Raw genomic sequence first — 17,587 nt, forward strand, 5'->3', positions numbered from 1 at the left:
AAAACCCTTAGGTATATAGGAATCATAGTTCCTAAATTAATATTTAATGACTGTCATCAAAGCATCATTTTAACAGTTGAAAGATACTATGCCCACAGTTGATGTATGTGATCACTCCGTCAGTTACAGGCTCACTCACTTTAACTTAGCCTATGTGGCCATCTAGTAACGTTGGCCAAAACATGATGCAGACAGAGCCTCAAGTCGAGGAGGCTTCTGGAACAATTTGCACTTGTGACTCTCACTCAGTAGCTTGTTACAGAATCCTGGGTATGTGGGTATAAAACAGGCACAGAAACAAACATTTACTGACAGAGAATGAGGGGACTTACTTTCAAACAGTTCTTCGGGGTCCGTAATAATTTTACCATTTATTCACAAGAAAGGCAGACTGTACAGTAATGAGATATGTGCTGGTTTGTTTTACTTAAAGAATGAAATATTGCGACTGAGAAGATGGTTCACATATATATATATATAATATATGTGCTTGCTGCCCAAGTATGAGGACCTAGTGCCCCTGGAACAGGCTGGCTGTGACTGGCATGGTGCACCTAGAGTCTCAGTGCTGGGGAGTGAGAAAGGCTGCTCTCAGAGCCTGATGACCAGCCACCTACTTTACATGTAATCTCTAGCTCCATCCAATTGTTTCTGTAAATAACATGGCCTCCTCCTTTATGCCTGAGTAATAGTTCATTGTGTATGCATACCATTCATTTTGAATCTGTTTCTCTGTGATGGGCATCAGTGCTGACTCTGAATCATGGCCTTTGTGAATAGTGTCACAGAAGACATGGGTATGCAGGTGTCTCTGTATGTTGATTTATTGTCTTTCAGATATACTCAGGCAGTATACTGCTGATCAGATGTAGGTCTACTTTTTAGCCTTTGGAAGACTGTTTTGTCAATACTGTTTTCCACAGTGTCTATACTAATTTGCATTCTTATCAACAATGTATAAGAAAAACCTGAATTTTGATTGTGGTAAAAATTAGATATTTGGTAAATAGCTGTCAATTGCAATTTAATTTTAAAAGTCAAGTATAAATCTTTGGTAAGCTCTTAGTCAGCCCTCCATTAATAGCAGAATATAGAATATAGGTCATAGCCGTCACGATCCGTCCCTTGTCAATTTGACACGCACTTATGTCTCCTTATGTCCAAATGAAAACACTAACCAGTCATAATAGCGCCTAACGTTGTATAACCATCCCTTGTTCAACTGCAAACACATAAGCAGTAAGTTCAGCTGGGCGGGATCTTGCCCCAAGGTCACCACTCCATTAATCTGTACATCTCCTGGAACAAGGGACTTAGCTACTACATGGAACTTTACTTACTATTCTATCTTGTGGTGTGCCTTTAATTCGATACATCTTATGTTTTTCCTTTCTAAACTTGCTGCACTTGATCAAACACTCTCCATAAGAGTAAATCACAAGATAGAGTGTATGCTAAGCTGTTTAGAGAGATTTCCTTCCTCAATGCAGCTCATCTAAATTTCTTCACTTCAGCCTCAGTCAGACACTTGAGACAAGGGCAGAAGCAGTCTCGTTCTTTACTAGAATATCCCAGGAACAGTGTCTACACTATAAACTAAAATCCTCCTGTGGACCCTCCTAGGCCAGGCCACAGTCCACATCACCTTCAGCAGCACCGTCCTTCACGGTCCTACTGGGGATGGCCTAGTAAGCCCTACTTATATCGTTCCCCTGATTTTCTAATCACAGTCCCAAAGTCCCTACTTCTCAAACAAACACACGGTCAGGCCTATCACAGCAATACCCCAATCCTTGGTTGGAAGGAACTTGGAGCTACATAAATGATAATGAATGTAACCTTGGGGGACCCCCAGGCTAAGCTATTGTAGTTACCCACGTTGTCCTGTGTCTGGGCTGTTACGAGCAGTGCTGCCCTGGACGTTCCATGCAGACAACTCTGCCAAGTGATGATTTCCTCCTCACTATGCAGGGACAAGATTAGGAGGCCATACAGTAGTTGTGTTTTCAAGACCTACATGCTGTTTCCCCAAACTGCTGCACCAGTTTACCTGTCTGCCAGTAGCTTTCTTCTTCTATGTACGAGACATCCCACTTCCTGCTAGCTCGACTTTCTCTTTGACTGTAACAGAGCACATGGGGTAACTGAGAAGGAGTGGCCTATTTTGGCTCATACTTTGAGAAGTTTCAGTCCATGCTCATTTGACCCCTTGTTCTTACCTCTGTTCTGAGGCAATCCATCATGGAGGGGGAAGCCTGTCTGCCTCAGGGTCAGGAAACAGGCTTGAAGCTTGCCTCCAATGACCTAAAATATCTACAGGCCCTTTCCTCTTAAGATTTCCAGTACTTCCCAATAGCATCAAGCGGAGGATTAATGAAAAGCCCCTTTAACAGATGGGCCCTTGTGTAGAGCGCATGCATGGAGCACACAGATACATAAGCATTGCAGACAGCAAGAGGTCCTGTTAATGGCGGTTGTGGGGGCCTGTCTTCCACCAGGAGTCTGGAGCAGCTGACCTTAGTTACCTGCTGACCTGCTAAGGAGAGCCAGGCCTTACCCAAACCACCCAGAGTGTTGACTTGAAACTCTTTCTCCCTAGACTTTTATCATTAGCTTTGTTTCACAGCCAACACAACCCATCCTTAGGGAACTGTGACATGTCCTTTCTAGCCTGCTGCCCTCTGTGCCCATCGCAGTCAGAGGCCACACCAGATCCTAGGCTCTTAAACTATAGAACCCATTTTTATGGTAGAGGTCACGTGTACTTTGTGAGAGTTTTAGTGCAGTCATGCTTTAAGCTTTATTGTTGATATGGGATTGGGATAATTGTTACTAAGAAACTTTTTTCTGAAATCATACTGTATTTAAATGTCTAAAATAAACTGGCTTGGTCCAGCCTCCGGAGCTTCGAATCAGCACCAAGTCACTCAGGCTGCAGTCATTTTACTGCGGCCATAGTGCGGCCTGAGGAGACCCCCCCCCCCTCCACCACCACCACCACACACACACACACACACACACACACACACACACACACACACACACCACACACACCACACACACCACACACACACACACACACACACACACACACACACACACCACACACACACACCACACACATGTCACACACACACACATCACACACACCCACACACACACACACCACACACACACCACACACATGTCACACACACACACACCCACACCCACACACCCCCCTACCTCCCTTCCTTGGAGGGAACATTGTAGGTCCTAAGTGCTGCAGTGGGACTCCCAGTAAGTGTAGGGTGGCAGGCACCTCTGTGGTTCTGATCAGTCTTTCCCTGATGAGAAGGGTGTGGCGTGCGTTTCTGTGTACCCGCTGGCAAGTTCTTTATGTTAAAGGCCTTAGCCTGTTTTTTTCATAGCAGGTATTGTTTTTGAGTTCTATGAATTATTGATATAACCTTACCTGATAATATTGTTTATATCTTCTCCCTAATATTTCATTTGCCTTTTTACCTTTTGTCTGCATAACCTAAAAACTCAGATTATGTAAATAAACATACCACTCTATTAAATTATAATTTTATTTTTACCTCAAATGGATCAAATTTAGGTACTTTAATAGCTGTAACTAACTTTAGTAGAGAATGTTCACATTTTAAAGTGGGCTGATGTGTAATTCAAGGGGAAACGAATTACTGTGTTTTTAGTTGTTACAGCATTCTGTAAGAATTCTGTCTCTGAGCTACAGCTCCCCTCATTGTGAATTTATGGATCACGGAGCAGTCATGAAAGTGTTAGGGGTACGATTCAGTGGGAGCGTGAGGGCCTGGGTTCAGGTCCCAGCACTGAAGGGGAACTTGTACTTGTGGTAGTGCCTGCTGATTCTTACACTTGAGAGTCCTTGCCATGCCCTGATACATGTCACCTTCTTTTCATTGTTAAGGAAGTGCACAGAGCATGTAGGAAAGTGATTAATTCAGGATTTGGGTAACTAACTTGTTCATTGATTTAGACTTTATTGGAAAGTAATCCTAAAAGGCCTGCCGAGATGCTCAGTGGGTAGCCGCATGCTGTTATGCCTGACCAATCCCTGGAGCCCACATACGGGCTTCCGCTGTCTGCACTCATACTATGACATACAACATATATACGTAAATAATGTTACAGGCCAACTGGTTATAAAATACGTATGAAAATATTCATAACTTTGTCAGTGAGAAATGGCAAAACTTCCATCCATGTTACTCCTGTGTGTGTTCCCTGCTGGTGTAGAATGAATCACCCAATATTACCAGCCCTTCCTATTGTCTCAGTTTGTGGGCATGGTCTGATTGGCTCTTCCATGCAGGGCTTGTGCCGTGGTATCTGGAATGGTAAGATCTCTGTGTGTGTGTGTGTGTTACAGGTACTGGATTTATAAGATTAACTCTTGTATTTTGTTGTTTGGCTGCAGCTCAAATCTAATCCCAGTGAGCACGAGGAGAAGGAAGCTGAGTCTCAGCTTGTAAAAGCTGACGAGATGCAGCGCCTGCGCTCCCAAGCGCTCGACGCCTTTGACGGTGCCGATTACACTGCTGCTATAACCTTCCTTGATAAGATTTTAGAGGTAAGTTTCTCAGGTCCTGCAGCCGATGACGAGTCTGGCACTGCTTTTTAGAGTAAGGCTCGTGTTAGAAACTTTGACTGCCAAACCAAGATAGGGTGCAGAGTGATCTTTGGGCTTTTAGCTCTTAAAAATTGGTTATATAAATGTGGAACTAAAGTTTTTTTTAGTAAATATTAGTACTTACCAGTGAGAATTACATCTTGTTGTTGTTTTGTTTTTTGAGACAGTCTTTCTATTTCTTTGTAGGTCTAGTTAACTCAAAACTCTCTATGTAGATAGACCAGGCTGGCTCAAACTCACAGAGATCTGCCTGCCTCTGCTCTTAGGAGAATACTATGTTAGACAATGGGTAAAAGACCCGTTACTTAAAGAGGAAGGAAAGATGGTGTTTGAAAACAAAGAGGAATACTTTCACAGTAAGAACCTTCTAAGGGAGAAGGCAGAGAGAGAACGCTACAACAGGGAGGGTTCTAGTAGGAAGCAGTAAGTTTAGGATTTCCTTGCCTCAGAAGGATTTCAGAAGAAAGCCTAAATGGAAATAATCAGTGTAATTACCATTTTCACAGCTCTTTAACTTAATATTGGCAGTAAACATGTGATATATAGATTCACTTGATAATTAAACAGTTATCTGTGTGTGTGTGATGATGTGTGTGTGTAGTTGTGTGTACTATGATGCCCTTGAAGAGGTCAAAGATTCATTCTGTGGCGTCAGCTCCCTTCTCCCATCTTTATGTGGGTTGTGGGGGTTAGACTCGTCCCTAGGCTTGTATGCAAGCATCTTACATACTAAAATATCTTGCTGGCTCTTACTTGATAATTTTATAGAAGAAATCATGTGATAGGACATAGAGGAATTCTGTTTGTTTGTTTATTTATTTATTTTGGGGTTTTTCAAGACAGGGTTTCTCTGTGGAGCCCTGGCTGTCCTGGAACTCACTCTGTAGACCAGGCTGGCCTCGAACTCAGAAATCCGCCTGCCTCTGCCTCCTAAGTGCTGGGATTAAAGGCGTGCGCCACCACTGCCCGGCTTATTTATTTTTTTTATGTATGTGAGTATAGTGTAGCAGTCTTGAGACACACCAGAAGAAGGCATTAGGTCCCATTACAGAGGGTTGTGAGCTACCATGTGGCTGCTGGGCACTGAACTCAAGACTTCTAGAAGAGCAGTCAGTGCTCTTAACCACGGAGCCATCTCACCAGCCCCTTTTTTCTTCTTTTAAACTAAGGATTTACTATCAAGGAAGGAAAGATGTAACATCTTAAAAATATTTAATGTAGTGATCAATGCATTGTCAGCATTTTTCTGAGACCCTAGGATGGTGTCTGGGGATATAGCTCAGGTGGTAGAGTTTGCCCAGCATTTGCAGTGCTCACAGTGTGAGGCTTGGCATTGGATTAGCTGGATCTGGGATCATAGGGCATGGGAGGCCAGCAGTATGCATGGTATCCTGCCTCAGCAAACAGGACAAGTCAAGACTTACAAAAAAGAACTCAGTTTTTATTAATTATATTGATTCTCTTCAAATGTTTGAGTGGGAATAATCTAATAGTGAATGCTGTAGGCTTTCTCTCTCCCCTCCCTCCCCCCTCCCCTCCTCCTCCTCCTCCTCCTCTTCCTCCTCTTCCTCTTCTCTCTCTTGAGAAAGGTTTCATCGTGCACTAAGCTTGGCTGGAACTCAGTGTCCCAATGCTATGTTTTTGATAGTCAGAGCTGTAAACTCTGTAGTCTGAGGATGAAGGCCTTCGCTGCATGTGCACCTCCTCCGCTGCTGAGAGTTTAAGACATACTCAAGAGATTATCACGCTCTATCGTCTCCCGGAAGTGTGTCAGGGTTCTTGACTCCATTTATAAAACAGTGACCAGATCACATGGACTGAGGGGTTTTGTGTGTATGAGTGTGTTCATGAATGTGTAGGGTGCAAGAGTCAATGTGTATAACTATGTGTCTTAAAGTCTAGTTCTTTTGTTTCTTAAGGTTTGTGTTTGGGATGCAGAACTGCGTGAACTGCGAGCAGAATGCTTCATAAAGGAAGGAGAGCCCAGGAAAGCCATCAGTGACTTAAAGGCTGCTTCAAAGCTGAAGAATGACAACACAGAGGCGTTTTACAAAATCAGCACACTCTACTACCAGCTAGGAGACCATGAGCTGTCTCTCAGGTCAGCTCCTTCACATCCATAGCTAGTCTTTCTAAGGTTTCATATCATGTTAATAGAAATTTTAAAGCTTTTAAAAATACCTATATCCACTCAAATATCCACTTGGGTTACCCCTAGGGTATTATGTATATATATAATATATACATCCTACAGTTAATCTTCCTGAAATAGTCTTACTAATATGAGGATGCTGTTTTACTTACTGAAGCTAAACTGGAGTATGCAATGCATAAGTCTGTGCCACTTTGATTACTGTGTCAGCATGTTTTCATCATTCCAAAGAAGAATTCTTTAATGATGATTTCTCTGCTTCATACAGAGAACTATTCAATAATTATCTTAACTTGGAATATTTCTCTTTTTAAAAATTATATGAGCAGTGAAGTTCGTGAATGTCTGAAACTTGACCAGGATCACAAGCGGTGTTTTGCACACTATAAGCAAGTGAAGAAACTTAACAAGCTGATTGAGTCGGCTGAAGAGCTGATCAGAGATGGCAGGTAAGAGCCTTTCCTTATCTGTCTGGTTAGGACCCAGATGCACTGAGCTTAGCAACACCACCAGGATTGTATACACACGTTGAAACCGGCGAGACCTCAGTAGCAGTAACTGCATAGCATCCTTACTAGCAGCCGTATGCTATTTCAGGTTTGTCGTCTTTTGTGCGTTAGGCACTGAACTATACACTGAGAGCAGAAATGTGACTGCAGTGTTTAGTCTTAAAGGTTTGTGTGGGAGGCATAGCGATCAATGCCAGTGCTGGCGTATAGAGCTGACAGCAAAGTGCTAGAGTGGAACTTAACAGGAGAAGCAGAAGAGCCCTTAACCCGGTCTGTAGCAGTGAAGGCCTGGAGTCAGAGAAAACCTCTGGAGTGAGGTGGTAGGTAGTTAAATTGTTCTCTTACAAGGTGCCAGCACTGGGGTGTAGGGCTTGATGGGCTGGGCCAGGACTGTTGAGAGAAGACTTTGCACACACTACTGCTTAGTAGAAGGTGGCCTCTGATACCCACACCCCTGTGACGCCTCTGTAGCTGTCAGGAGAATGCTTTACCCAATTTCCTCTAGTGTCTTGCAAACTCATGTCTTGGATCAAGATGTTGATTAATTCTATCACTACTGAAGCCCCTCTTAGGTTGCCTTTTATAGCCACAACTACTTCCCTGTCCCTAGCTATCCTTAGATTCTAGTAACAGTGACTATAGTCTTTGTTTCTATAGTTTTGCCATTTTAAAGAGTCTGAAAGAAATGGAAACAAAACCAATGTAAACGTTTGAGATGAGCCTCTATTCTCCAATCTAGGTTGGAGCGACAGCTCAGTGGCAGAGTGTGTGCTTTTGCTCTCCAGTGCTGCTCCCTGCCACCCACAGTGTGCGTGCGTGCGTGTGCGTGAGCAGTCTGTTTTGTGAACATTTTCTGGGGAGACGTGAACAAGTGTTTGCCAGTGACAGAGCACTTAGCTAGTTTGGTGAAGTAGCAAGTTTCCTGGAGTTAGAGGAGCATGGCTGGCCCTGAAGCAGCTCTACCGCTGGGTTCCCCTAAGAATGGAGAATGAGTTCCCATAGAGTCTCCACTGCCTGTGTGCCCTAGCCACATGCTTTAAACGGTTTTATTTAGTGGTGAGTATAGGCAAATACATGCCCTGGAGAATATGTCTGGGGCTTTTTCCACCCTGTGAGTTTTGGATTAACCTCAGGTTGTCATCAGTCTTGTTGACAAGTGTTGTCCACTGCTCTTTCCCCCAGCCCGTGCATGCTTTAGAGACTCTGTCTCTGTATTCAGCAGGTTTCTCTGGATTAAGGCTAGAGAGTTTATTTGAAGGCAGGTCTTGTGCTCTTTCCATTTACTGAGCCACACAGAGAAAGGAGAGGTGGTCTGCAGCTCTGGAAACAGTCTCCTGGTTACTCACTGGTTGCTTATTTCATAGATACACAGATGCAACCAGCAAATATGAATCAGTCATGAAAACAGAGCCCAGTGTTGCTGAGTACACAGTGCGCTCAAAGGAGAGGATCTGCCACTGCTTCTCTAAGGTAACAGCTGACGCTCCCAGGCAGGGGACAGCAGCCACATGGACGTAAAATTCGCATGCTTGTTCAGTGCACACACTACTGAGCCATTGCTCTGGTTCACAATGCTTGTTTTTAGTTTATTTTGGCACGGAGTCCTGAACTCAGGAGCTCGTGCTTGACAGGCAAGCACTACCACGGAGGCGCACCTCCAGGCCATCTTTGCTTTTCTTTCTTTTGCTTTTAGGATGAGAAGCCTGTGGAAGCCATTAGGATATGTTCTGAAGTTTTACAGATGGAGCCCGACAATGTGAATGCTCTGAAAGACCGAGCCGAGGCCTACTTAATAGAGGAAATGTACGATGAAGGTAACCCGGAGAGGACTTTGACCTGCGGTGTCTGACAGTTAAGTTGTATGACACCAGCACTTGAGAGGACTTTGACCTGCAGTGTTTAATGGTTAAATTGTATGACACAAGCACATGTCAGTTGCATTTTATTTTGAATACATTTATCTGCAGATGGCTAAGAATTTGAAAAATTGGTAATTATTCTGTCTTAGTGGATCATAATAGGTATAGCATCTGAAGTAAGAGAGAGTTTGATTGAAACCAGGTCAGTGGAATATGAAAATATGTATCGTATCATATACATACATACCTACCTACCTACCTACATACACAGCACACATACATATGTCTTGCAGGATGATTCTGTGAGCTCCCAGCTCTGCAATATTAGGGTACACTGAGCTAAGAGGCCTTCTTACTAGATGTTATGAGGACCTCAAAAATTGGCAATCCTGAAGCATACACAATAGTTGAAAGATGGAACACATTACATGTAACGTCTTTTACCACATTTCTAACAGTACTATATGAACATTTAATTAGGGTTTTTTCTTTTCTAATTTTTAAACTATTTGATGATTTCCCATGGATTTTAATCAGAATTAATCTCCCATTCTCTCCAACACACCACCCTCCTTATATCACTTTAACTTTTATTTTTAATAGTAGATTGGCCTTGCAGGACCATGTGCATGTGAGGTAGACTTGAATCATGTATTGTTTACTGTTTTAAAGATTACCTCCCATAGTGTGGAATCTGAGGAAATAAAACAAAAAATACATAGCTACTGTATGCTTGTGGGAAGTATTTTAGGTTATAATCAGTCCCTGTTTTTAATCATGTGCATACAGGAAACAACCAATAATTCTACACTTTTTATAGTAAGACAAATACGCACACTGTAATGTAATAAATACGACTTAGAAGACTTGGCGGATGGGGTTGGTAAGGTGGCTCAGTGGGTAGTGCCTGCTGCAAGCCTGCTGACCTGAATGCAGTTTGGGAGAGAACCACTGCAGGTGTTCCCTGGCCTCCCATGTGCTGTGTGGGGTACCTCCCCCAGGCCTCAATTTAAAGTGAAATAACAGTTTTTAATTTTAAGAATGAAAATGTGAGCTGGGCATTGGTGGTGCACACCAGTTAGTCCCAGTTCTCAGAAAGCAGAAGCAGGCGGATCTCTCTGAGTTCGAGTCCAGCCTGGTCTACAGAGCAAGTTCTAGGACAGCCAGGGCGACACAGAGATCATGTCTTTGGGGGGCGGGGGGGGGGGTTGAATGTAAATGTGTTTTAAATTAAAAATTTGTATGAATAGCAGGTGTGTGTATCTTGGAACACGTTGCTCTCATCCCTCGGAGAGTGCTTGTTCCAAGGCTAGGGTGGTAAGTGCTGTGGATGTTAGTTGTTATTAAACCTCACTGGTATTTGTGATAGTTTATGAACTAAGTTGGAAAAAATTCCCTGTAGCTGAATCACAATTATAGTATCCTATGATGCCACAAGGGTATAAATTAGCCAGCCTCTAGGTTAGCTGCTCACAGTGGCTTGTCTAGTGATACTGTTGGCTCATTCTCAGTGTAGAACAAGTTGCTAAAGTCTGTTAAGCTTGTCATTGTATCATTTGTTCAAGTTTCTTCTCACACTCTTTATACAGTTAACTGTTGCCAAGATAAATAAATGTTATCCAAAGAAATTTCTTTTTCTTTACTATTTTTCCACAAATAATAGAATTTGGTCTCAAAATCCTTTAATTTGTTTGTTTAGAATATGTGTGCCAAGCTTTCCTGACTAAGCCCAGTTTGGTAGAGCACACTGCACTTAGCCTGTAGTTGTACTCAGGGGCTAAGATGTGCTTCATGGAGGAAGAAAAGTGCAAAGGACCAACTGAGTTCTGGAGGACACTTCTAAGATTCTATAAACTGACACAGTGAATTTAGTTCTACAACTTGGCCTCATCAGAGACCCAGCACCCAGGGCTGTGACTGAAGGCCAGTTTCATTGTCTAGTCACACCTAGATTTCAGACTCCCAGGGATAGTGAGTCTATGAGTTTAGGAGAGAGTCTGTAAGTTTATTGGAACGTGTCTTACTTTCTTTGCGATGCAGTGCTCATTTAAGTCTTAGTGGCGGTGACTGCTCTGTATAATATTAAACTACTTTGAAGGAGGTGTGGGGAGACGACATGGGAGGGTGGACAAGTAAGGCAGCTACAGCGAGTTCTGTCAGACAGGAGCAGGAACCCCGGTCTCAATTAAGAATTAAGTTTAAACAAAATTATGAAAATGGTGCTCTTTAGGCTCTTAGAAGCAGCAGTGGGTGAGGGGCTGACAATGAGGACTTAGATCTGTGTTGGTAGAATAATAACGGCACTGAATAGTAATTTCCCCTAACAGCATTATTCTAAACATATCTTGACAGCCATTCAGGATTATGAAGCTGCTCAGGAGCACAACGAAAATGACCAGCAGATTCGGGAAGGCTTAGAGAAAGCCCAGCGGTTACTGAAGCAGTCACAGAAACGAGATTATTATAAAATCTTGGGAGTAAAAAGGTGAGTTGTTATAGCTTGCGTGCTGTATTTAATCAACTGCTTTAAAACTAACGTAGCTCTTTTTGTCTTAACCTGGTTCTCTTTGTTTACCCATGTTATTTCAGTCTTATTATTCTAACAAACTTTAGCATCATGATCTGTCTTCAGTATGTTACAGGCAGCTTTTTTATAAAGACTAGTAGAGCTCTAATAGAGAGGAGCTGGTGTGAAGGAAGGCTGGGCACCAATAGTTCCTATCCCCGACTCTTGGGACGAAAGATTAACAAGTAGACTTGCACTTTATTTTGGTTGGAGTGGGAAGGAAAATGAAGCCCTCCCCGGGCCTGAAGTCATAGTTGTACTGTTACAGTAAGGCCCGCTTTCCAGGGTGGAGGGAGGACCCAGGTTCAGCTCTCAGTACCTGTATGCATGGTAAGGCTCACAACCATCTCTAACTCCAGTTTTGACCTTCTCTTCTGCCTCACTGTCATTGCACACACATGATGGTCACACATGCAAGCAATATATACATAAAATAAAAATTGATATCTAAAACAACAGACCCAAATAGGCTGTCAGTTTTTGTAGTATTAAGTAAACTTAACCTAAAGTAAGGGGTTCAAAATAGAGTTTATGTACGTGTGTGTGTGTGCTTTATTCTGATTGACAGGGTCTCACTGTATAATCCTGACTGGCCTGAAGTCACAATGAAGATCTAGATGGCCTTAAACTCAGAGGGATTCTTGGGCCTCTCCTCTGTGTGCTTCTGGGATTAAAGCTTGCACTACCATCTCTGGTGTGAAAGTCTTTTTAATGCGCAGAAAAACCTAAATCATGGTAGTGTGGAGACTCAGAAAGTGACAGCTGTACAGACCTGTACTGTAGTCTAAGATGCTGAGTGAGGGTCTCAGGAAGCCTTGGGTTTTAGCTCAGTGGTAGTGGACTTGCCTTGCATACAGTTCTCAGTATTTGCCCCCACCCATCCCTATGGCCCAAAAAGGAAGGAAAAACAAAGTTGACTATCTAGAACAGTATGCTAAGTTTTTGATCTTTGACTTACATCTTTGGATTTTCTAAAAAAAGAAGGCTGTGTACAGTCAGGTCTCCCTCCCTCCCTCCCTCCCTCCCTCCCTCCCTCCCTCCCTCCCTCCTCTTTACACACACAGAGCTTATAGTATTTGTTTGCTGTGCTGTGCTGAACCTCAGGTTGATACATATGCAAGGCAAGCTCTCTACCACTGAGTTCTCAAACAGGTCTATCAGCACAGCTCTTGTGTTTTTTTTTTGTTTTTTTGTTTTTTTTTTTTTTTAATGAGAGGAAATTGGACCCTTTCTCTTCTACATGAGTTTGGGAATCCTCAGGTACATGGTGTAGTAAAAAGAATATTGAATGTGGAATACTTTTTTCTTGACAATTAACTAAATAATTTCCTCCATCCTTCAGAAATGCCAAAAAACAAGAAATCATTAAAGCATACCGAAAGTTAGCACTGCAGTGGCATCCAGATAATTTCCAGAATGAAGAAGAAAAGAAAAAAGCAGAGAAAAAGTTCATTGACATAGCAGCTGCTAAAGAAGTCCTCTCAGACCCAGGTACCTTTGCTCTTGAAGAGGTGCAGTGAGTGACTCTGCCTGTTCCCATCCCAGGCAGGGGCCAATGCTGTGTGGAGCGGCATGGGCGAGCTGGAGGGCTGTGGGTGCTGCTGTGGAGCGGCATGGGCGAGCTGGAGGGCTGTGGGTGCTGCTGAGCGCTTCAGTCTCACCAGCCGCTTCCTGCCTCAGAGTGGGAACTCTCAGAGAAATGGTGTAGTGGAAAGAATAGTGAATATGGAATATGTTTTCTTTCTTGAACAAGTTCCTCTCACTTCTTAGGTTTTTTATTTTTTATTTTTGCAATCATGTGAAAGAACAACACTGAACATAACACACATATTTCTTAGACTCCTGTTAGCTTTCTTGGTACTAAATTTCCAAGTGTCTCAGGAGCCTGATGAGGAACCCAGTATGTCAAGCTGCCTTACAAAAGAAGAGAGGAGCGTAGATCATCAACAGGGCCTGTTGTGCCTCCGTGGACGTTAGCAGCAGTCTTGCTCCAAGTCACGTGAACAGACATTCTGGTTGACAAGTATGAGAAGGAGACAGGCTAAGAATTCGTCCATACTGCTCTTCTCTGCCTTTGCTATGCATGGTGGTGGGCTTTCTAATTTCAGCTAGAAAGGTTCAACAATGAGGAAATCAAGTTTTGCGTCTTGAGCAAATCTTTTCTGTGTATCCATTTACAGCATTGAAATGCCTTTTGTCCCTAGTTGTACTCTAGTAAGCACTTTGTTATTGAACACAGTAGGTGCTGGTCTGCTTCTCAGATGCAAAGGGCATTGCAAATTGAAGTGCTGTGTACTGGTAGAGCAGAGCCAGGCTCCTTCTTAGGAATTTGGAGGTGTTAAATGCTTCCTGTCCCCTCCCATCAATCTTGAGAGTGCCTCATTGTGTTCTTCATGTGTCTATATTTCGGGAGGAAACAGCCTTATGGAATGTTGTGTTCCACCTGTTGGGCCAGATAGCTCCAGGAAGCTCCTTAGTTAGATTGTGGAGGGGACTCAGTGAGGCTCTTGCCTGATGGACTTCATTTGGGGGTAAGAGTTGTGACGAGCTGCTCTGTGAGTTGTCTTTGCAATTGCTTTCTTCGGGATGGGAATGAGAAGGTATGGATTTGAGTATTAAAGCCTCATACCCATACCTTAGATAATATGTGGGACTTAACTTGCTGTTTTCTTTTCTAGAAATGAGAAAGAAGTTTGATGACGGAGAAGATCCTCTTGATGCAGAGAGTCAACAAGGAGGTGGTGGCAACCCCTTCCACAGGAGTTGGAACTCATGGCAGGGGTTCAACCCCTTCAGCTCAGGCGGACCCTTCAGATTTAAGTTCCACTTCAATTAAACCAGCTCTTTTACTGCTCCTCTGCTTTATTATTATTTTTAACATTAAAAACAAATTTTGTTTGGGATTCTAATGGAAACAAAATGGAACAAATCTTTTAGTTTGTCCATGACCAAAGAGTTGTTTTAAAGAAAAACAGCTGTGCTTACTGTAGACTTAAGGTTGATGGGCCTGTCAAGGTGGGAAGCAAGGAGCTAACTGTATTTCTGATGAAGCAGCCTATACTTATTTGTGACTTCTGGGAGAAGTGGTCTGGGATACTTATCCTGTGGAGGTGTTGAAAAAAGCATTAAATAGACATTTATAACCCTGAGCAGACAGATTCTATGCAGGCTTGTGTATTAACCGTGAGGAGGAGCTGTGAGCTTTGATGGCTTGTGTCTCAGTATTCTTAAAGGAGTGTGGACAGCTGAGCTTCATTTTTGGAGGAACAGTTATGCTTAGACTTTGGTCAGTCCATTCACTTGCAAGTATTTCTGTACCAGTGTCCTCAGCTCTCACTGCAGGAGGGGAGAGACCATCTTCCAGGAAACTTACCAGCAGGTGGTAGGTTGTATGTCCAGGTATAGACTGGAAGTATTTTTGTTGTTATTTTATATCTATAGGAGAATACCAATTTCACTTGAATTTAATTGTTAAACTAAACAGAGTAAGTTAAAGTATATGAAAGAGGCTCTGTGGTTTTCTAGACAATACTGTTGAAAGTCAGTTTGAAATACTTTTTAAGAAAGTGAAGTTCCAAGTTGTTTGGTAGAAATTCCCTGTCACAAAATTGGTTAGAAGTGGAAAGTTGCTCTGTCAACATGGGCAGAGCATTATGGTTGCCTCTCGAGCAAGCAGTGCGGTGAGGTGAGGCAGCGTCTCCTGCTCTCACACATTTGTCCAGCTGTCTCTGTTGTATTGCTTGCTGGGTTTTGGACTGGCTGTTCCCTGGCTGTTTATTCTGTGAGAAGAAAGTAGAGGCTTGCAAATCGATTCAACTCTGGCTGTGTACCTTCTATCATTCACTTAATAAGATGGCACTTCCTCCTGAGACATTCCCGTCGTCCCTCTTACTTTAAAGCAGATACTTAAGAAATGTACTAGTCAGTATTTGTATACTGTATAATTTTTGCCTTAAAAATCTGTTGCTAAATCAAGAATATTGAATATTTGTGGAACTACTGATGCTGTATTGAAAACTTAGAAGAATTACTCTGGTAAGAATTATTGCCTCTATTCTAGAAAAAAATTTTTTTAAACATTGTGAGATATTTTAAGCATAAAGGTCTAATATATTGCTTTTATGAAATTAAACATTTTAGTTAATTGTGGGAAGGAAGCATGAATGTAGCAGCCAAGCACAAATCATTTTGTTAACCTATAGTCATATCATCTTGAGCAGATATAGAAAAAGATTTTGTTAACTGCAAGAACATGAATTACATAAGTTGAGTTGGGCAAAACATTTTAGTGCTTTTTGCCTCTACTTAGGAGCCTATTTCTTACCAAAACACTTAACAATGCATTTCAAAATACCTTTCAGCTTTCATTTTGCTTCAGTGTCTCACAGTTCAAGGCAGGCAAGAAAACTCAGCTTTTATCCTAGCAGTAGAGACAGGCAGAGGCAGGTGGATTCCTAAGAGTTTGAGCCAGCTTGGTTTACATAGTGAGTTCCATGCCAGGGCCTCCACCAAAATATTAAATCAGTTCAAGCCAGTGTGAAACATTGAATGAAAAATAAAAAAGCATTTTTGTGTGTTTTTCAGATCTTAGTAATCTTATGTTAACTACTTACCTGACGTCTTTCAGTCTGACTCCTTTTGTGACGTCACTGACAGTTGTGAACTGGAGTGACGGCACCTCTGTGCTTTGGTAACTACTTACCTGACGTCTTTCAGTCTGACTCCTTTTGTGATGTCACTGACAGTTGTGAACTGGAGTGACGGCACCTCTGTGCTTTGCAAAGCCCAGTGTTCACCAGCAGAACAAAGGAGGCATCACGGTGCTTATACTCCCACTTAGAGCGATGTCAGCTGCCCTTAGTGTGGGCTGAAGGTGGGCTGCCTGGACACATGTCCCAGATCTAGCTGCCTCCTAACTTGCTTCCCGGAGAGGTTTTCTTTTCTCTTTTTCCTACTTGTAACAACCCAAAGTAACTGAGGATTAGGCTTTGTCATTGCAAATTTTGGTGCCAAAGGCAGATGCCACAGGAGGTTAGTGAAGTAGCCCTCCTGTGCTCATTAGTGAGGTAGGGGTCCAGCCTGCCCCAGGCGAGTCACAGCGTCAGAACAGTGGTTTCTGCTACCTGCCTGACATTGGAAGGCAGACACTGTGGAACCACATTACTGAAAAAGCATTCTCTGCCTTTGTCTTTCCCCTGTTTGCAGAGCTACTTCCACATTCCAATTTCTCTGTTTAGGAACTGCAGGTAACCTGTGTAGTAATTCTGGGAAAAATATAATCAAAGTTCACTTTGGCTGAACTCCGTTGTGTTCATAGACGTCCCCTCCCCTGTGGTGAGCTTCCTAAGTGCGGTGTCACTGGGCTGTGTCCAGTGCTTATCGCTCAGGAAGAAGGAAAGGAACCTGTTGTGGGGCCACGGGGGCCGCTCCGCCACTCCTTTTATTTCTCAGCTCTAAAACTTTACTCTTTCTTACTGTGAATAGAAGAAAACCTGAAAACCATCTCAGTGGTTTATTAATGTGAATTGGATGTAACGTCTTAAGTTAAAAATGTAGTGTTAAAAGTCTGTTTTTAAATAGCAGCATACAGATTTGTCACTGATGAATGGAATTAAAATTCTTTTTTTTTTTTTAAACATAAGCAGACATGGTGGCTCATGCCTGTAATCCCAGAATGTGGGGCTGCAATAGCATGTCACTGTGACTTAAGGCCCCATTTCAAAAATACCAAACTTAAACACATCCCCAAAATGAGTGTGAGAGAGGATTACAGATAACTAAGTAAAAAATGTCAGTGGTCACCATTATCTATTCCTGGGTCAGAAGCTGGCATGGGCCATGAAG

At 42.7% G+C, this 17,587-nt stretch overlaps 1 protein-coding gene across 1 annotated transcript in view; it reads left to right on the forward strand.

Moving 5' to 3' along the window:
* The window catches only part of Dnajc3 (DnaJ heat shock protein family (Hsp40) member C3), a 37,258-nt gene extending 19,879 nt beyond the window's left edge, over positions 1-17,379 (forward strand). The window contains exons 5-12 of the mRNA XM_021181622.3: positions 4,445-4,597; positions 6,577-6,758; positions 7,139-7,258; positions 8,683-8,788; positions 9,012-9,132; positions 11,530-11,662; positions 13,086-13,234; positions 14,422-17,379. Coding sequence (XP_021037281.1) covers positions 4,445-4,597; positions 6,577-6,758; positions 7,139-7,258; positions 8,683-8,788; positions 9,012-9,132; positions 11,530-11,662; positions 13,086-13,234; positions 14,422-14,579 — 1,122 coding nt within the window. The 3' untranslated portion in view covers positions 14,580-17,379. The remainder of the gene's footprint in view (positions 1-4,444; positions 4,598-6,576; positions 6,759-7,138; positions 7,259-8,682; positions 8,789-9,011; positions 9,133-11,529; positions 11,663-13,085; positions 13,235-14,421) is intronic.
* Positions 17,380-17,587: the final 208 nt, after the last annotated feature.

The sequence above is a fragment of the Mus caroli genome, unplaced genomic scaffold (assembly GCF_978045245.1).
Source record: "Mus caroli unplaced genomic scaffold, Mus_caroli_1 scaffold_12, whole genome shotgun sequence".
Lineage (NCBI taxonomy): Eukaryota > Metazoa > Chordata > Mammalia > Rodentia > Muridae > Mus > Mus caroli.